Source organism: Bremia lactucae, linkage group LG4 (genome assembly GCF_004359215.1).
Source record: "Bremia lactucae strain SF5 linkage group LG4, whole genome shotgun sequence".
In the NCBI taxonomy this organism is placed as follows: domain Eukaryota; phylum Oomycota; class Peronosporomycetes; order Peronosporales; family Peronosporaceae; genus Bremia; species Bremia lactucae.
Window position 1 is genome coordinate 155,869 of NC_090613.1, and position 3,642 is coordinate 159,510.

The 3,642-nt window shown below is 45.7% G+C and overlaps 1 protein-coding gene across 1 annotated transcript; it reads left to right on the forward strand.

Moving 5' to 3' along the window:
• Positions 1-280: 280 nt before the first annotated feature.
• On the forward strand, positions 281-3,095 carry CCR75_007689 (uncharacterized protein; the record flags this gene model as incomplete). The annotated part of the gene is made up of 3 exons (XM_067965747.1): positions 281-785; positions 850-1,015; positions 1,082-3,095. The coding sequence occupies 3 exons, from the start codon at positions 281-283 to the stop codon at positions 2,661-2,663; spliced, it is 2,253 nt and encodes a 750-aa protein (XP_067819936.1). The 3' UTR covers positions 2,664-3,095.
• Positions 3,096-3,642: the final 547 nt, after the last annotated feature.

The following is a 3,642-nucleotide window of genomic DNA, read 5'->3' on the forward strand; positions in this document are numbered from 1 at the left end:
TCGTACAAGTGTGAAGGATTTAAGCCGAATGTAATTCGTGAAAGCAAAGACTTCTTGCAAGACAATCGTTAAAACTATGTTAAACATTGTTTTAGCGACTCTCAAATTACATCCGGCTTCAGAAAATTGCCAAAAAGCAGGCGGTCAGAATATTACTATAATATGATGCCATTCGCTCCCCAAATGAGCCAATCGTGCGCACCTTTTCTGGCAAGGCGCTCTCTGTCCTTGCCATTCACTCACTTCAGAACCCCACCGGCTTCTGAATATCTGAATCATTATGATGGCTTGGTCAGAGGAGCAGCAGCCTCGCACTGACAACGGTGAATGGCCTGATACGGAGCTGCTTGAGCTTGTGAACTTAAGCCCGTCGGAAGATACCGACGAGCGCGCGCAACACGGTGCTAGCAACTTCCAGAGCAACGCCAGCCAGAGCGTTGGAGGCCTTACATACTCGGCTTCCTGCCCCTCTTTCTCTGGGCTGGAGGAGTCCAGTACTTTCACGGTTGCTGAAGCAGGTGAAAATGGTTTTATGTCCCCCTCGCAGGAGCCATTGGAGCCTATGGGAAATACGTCCTTTCCTAGTAATAAAAGTTACAACATGCTGCTGCAGTTCCAACAGGAGTACCAGAACTCGTCTCATCGTCAGTTCCCGCACCAGCAAGCAATGAGGCAGCCAAATAATTTAATGCCGCAGCAAATTTCTGGGGCAAGACGCGGCTTCCATGGTTCGCAATCATTTACGAATCTGCCTAGTATGGAGACTGAGTACAAGCGTCTTCATCGTACGTGACTATTTGTCTAAAACGGTAGTGGGTGTGGCTTGCTTTAACATTTTAATTGATGTAGCTAATAGCAAACGGAAGATGGAACCTGAACGATGGCTGAAACTGCAGCGTCACAAGTCTTTCGATTCCTCGACATCGGAATCGGAGGCTTCAATTGTGAATACGAATGTTATAATCGACAACGCATTGTGCTCTCCGAGTTATATACAGGACCAACTTCTCAATGAGTGCGTCATGCTTTGCATATAATGTGGCTCTACACACAGCTTTAACCACTTATTACTGATAAATAGGCCACCAGAAAGTGACACGATCGGGTTCTCTATTGACGACGTTCCAAATTCCAATGGATTGGGTTTACCGTCCGTCGGTTGTGGATCTGCATCGGGCTATGTTGATTATAATTATCCCGAGACGCATCTCCCTCAGCACCAGTCAGAATTTCATATGCAATTTGGTAGCAAAGTCGATGGTAAAAGCTCTGCTTTTGTGCCGGCGGAAGTAGAACCCGAATCAGAGCTTGACTTGCTGCTTTCAGAGACCGAGCAAGCCAATCTCTTTGATGCAATTCGCGACTTTGACGCCCCCAGTACGAGGGACTCGATTGATGCACTGTCGTTATCAGAACAGCCTTCTCCTTACTCAATACAGACGCCATTGCCGATTGAGGGAAAAAGGCAAAGCGGTTCGCTCTGGACTCAAGAAATTGCCTTGAGCCCTGAAATTAATACGAAAAGTCTAACAAATATGTTAAGACCGCTTTCGTGTGCTTCGTCTATGCAGAGTGGAACGCCTCCATGCGGGTGTATTCCAATGCGTGCTCGTCTCCACCAAATCTTGGTGCATTCCGTGCGAAACTCGGATGCTGGATCTTCTCTATCATCTTACGAGCGTAATTATTTGATGCAGTCGCCATTGTTTTCCCCTGCAAAGGCTACAGAGACAGCAGGTTCATTGTGGCTCTTATTGCACGCTGCTCAGTGTGATTGCGGGTGTGATATTGCAGGATGCAGCGTCATGCGTCGTGTATTGAACCATTGCCTTGGATGTGAACTAGTTGTTGGCAAATGCAAGCAAATTTGTAATGATGCCAAGGCAATGCTTCTCCATTATGGCTCGTGCAATAGCAAGGGTAGCTTGCACGGACGCTCGTGTTCTGTTTGCTGGAATCTGCTAGAAATTGATTATTCGCATCAAGCGCTCAGCAACTGTCACGGTAGTGGGCATCCCAACAGCCACACGCCAAGCACAACACCATCATCCTTTTTATTGACATCACCAGCTCCGCGTAGGGACACACCGCCTATTGTGCCGATGTCCATGAGTCCATGTATGAGCTGCTCTCCGGCAACCCACTCTCCGCTCAAAAGCGCAACAAATGCCTCAAAGCATGTGCCAATTCAGCCTAATCCGCTTCCGACGGCTTCAAATCCAATGGGGGTAAGGAGCGCTCTTCCACCTCACTTCGACACCTCTCTTTCTCTTCATTTGGAGCAAATGTCCGCATTATTTCGCGCAGAGGTGAAGTCTCGCGTTGAAAAGCGTGTGACTGCCGCAGCCGGTCAAGACTTGTTGCAGCACATGCAGAAAAAGACGCGATTACGTAGTCTCGACGATCTTCGCTCTGAAGCGCGCGGCATTGTGCTGGAGGAAATGGAGCGAGAACTTCGTCTTCACGGGCAAGCGTACAATTGGGCTAACTCGACCCATAATGACAACATTATGGAGGATGCCTCACAAATCTCTCCATACTTACGACATGTCTTAATGGATGGATTCAGAGCCGTTCAATCCCAGTACGTTGCATCTCAGCCCACAGAATCGTCTCAACCAGCTGCTTTAAATGCTCGACGATCCGGTCCGCTCGAAAAATGAGCAAAATATTGGTAACTTATTTCGTTTGTTAATAATTAAAATATTAGGTATTTTTGAGAGAGTTTTTGCGAAATGGCCAAGCTCTTCTCGCTGATGCAACAAGCCAAGCTGATGTTGCTAAAGTGGTAATTGTTTACAGAATTCTCAATAATTTTTAATCATACTGCCAACATTAGATGGTTGCTTAGTTATAACCGCTGGTAGTGGAGGCATTGCTTGTGCACGTCACGTAGAGCAGGCGAAAATGGATGGCACTTGTAACAACATAAGCTGCGTTTCCAAACTGCTCATAAATACTGCGGCTGACATGAGTCATAGACTGCTATATAAATACTTGCGTTGTGGCTTTGAAGATAAAAGCCGAGGGGCTTTTCTAGGTAAGCGAACGCATCTTAATTTGCCAAAGCCAAAAGCTCGTCGCGATGACTTCATAGGACCCTCAACGAAATGTATGTAAGGAAAACGTTCTAGATATAATAATCTTTTTGTACAATCGTAAGCATATCATTATCAAATATTGATGACAAAATGTCCCACGTGCGCGCTGAAACGCTCCCGACGAATTCAAGAGCTTGCTACAAAGGGGTATCTCAAAGTACAAAGCGCTTGATGTTGTGCTTAAAACTGCTAGCCGAGTGGCCTCAACATCAAATCTCAAGTTTTACAAAGACCAAATGCTAACGAGGCGCATGGCTTTGTTTGTGTGAACTAGTGTCGAATAACATCTAAGCAAAATGGGGATGGTGGCTAACGTGTGCAATATAGCGCTAGCTCTATTGCTGTCGCTCGCGAAAATATATTTGACCAACATGTTTGTCAGGAATGAGGATAAATAACGACTGAATTAAAATTTTGTATTACTACCCGATACTTTTGGTATACTCCTTTAGGTATCGCCTATCCTATATCTAATTCTTACTAAGTACCATCTCTCCTAATTGCGCAAACCTTTTTACTTGTTTTTATTATGGCGCATATG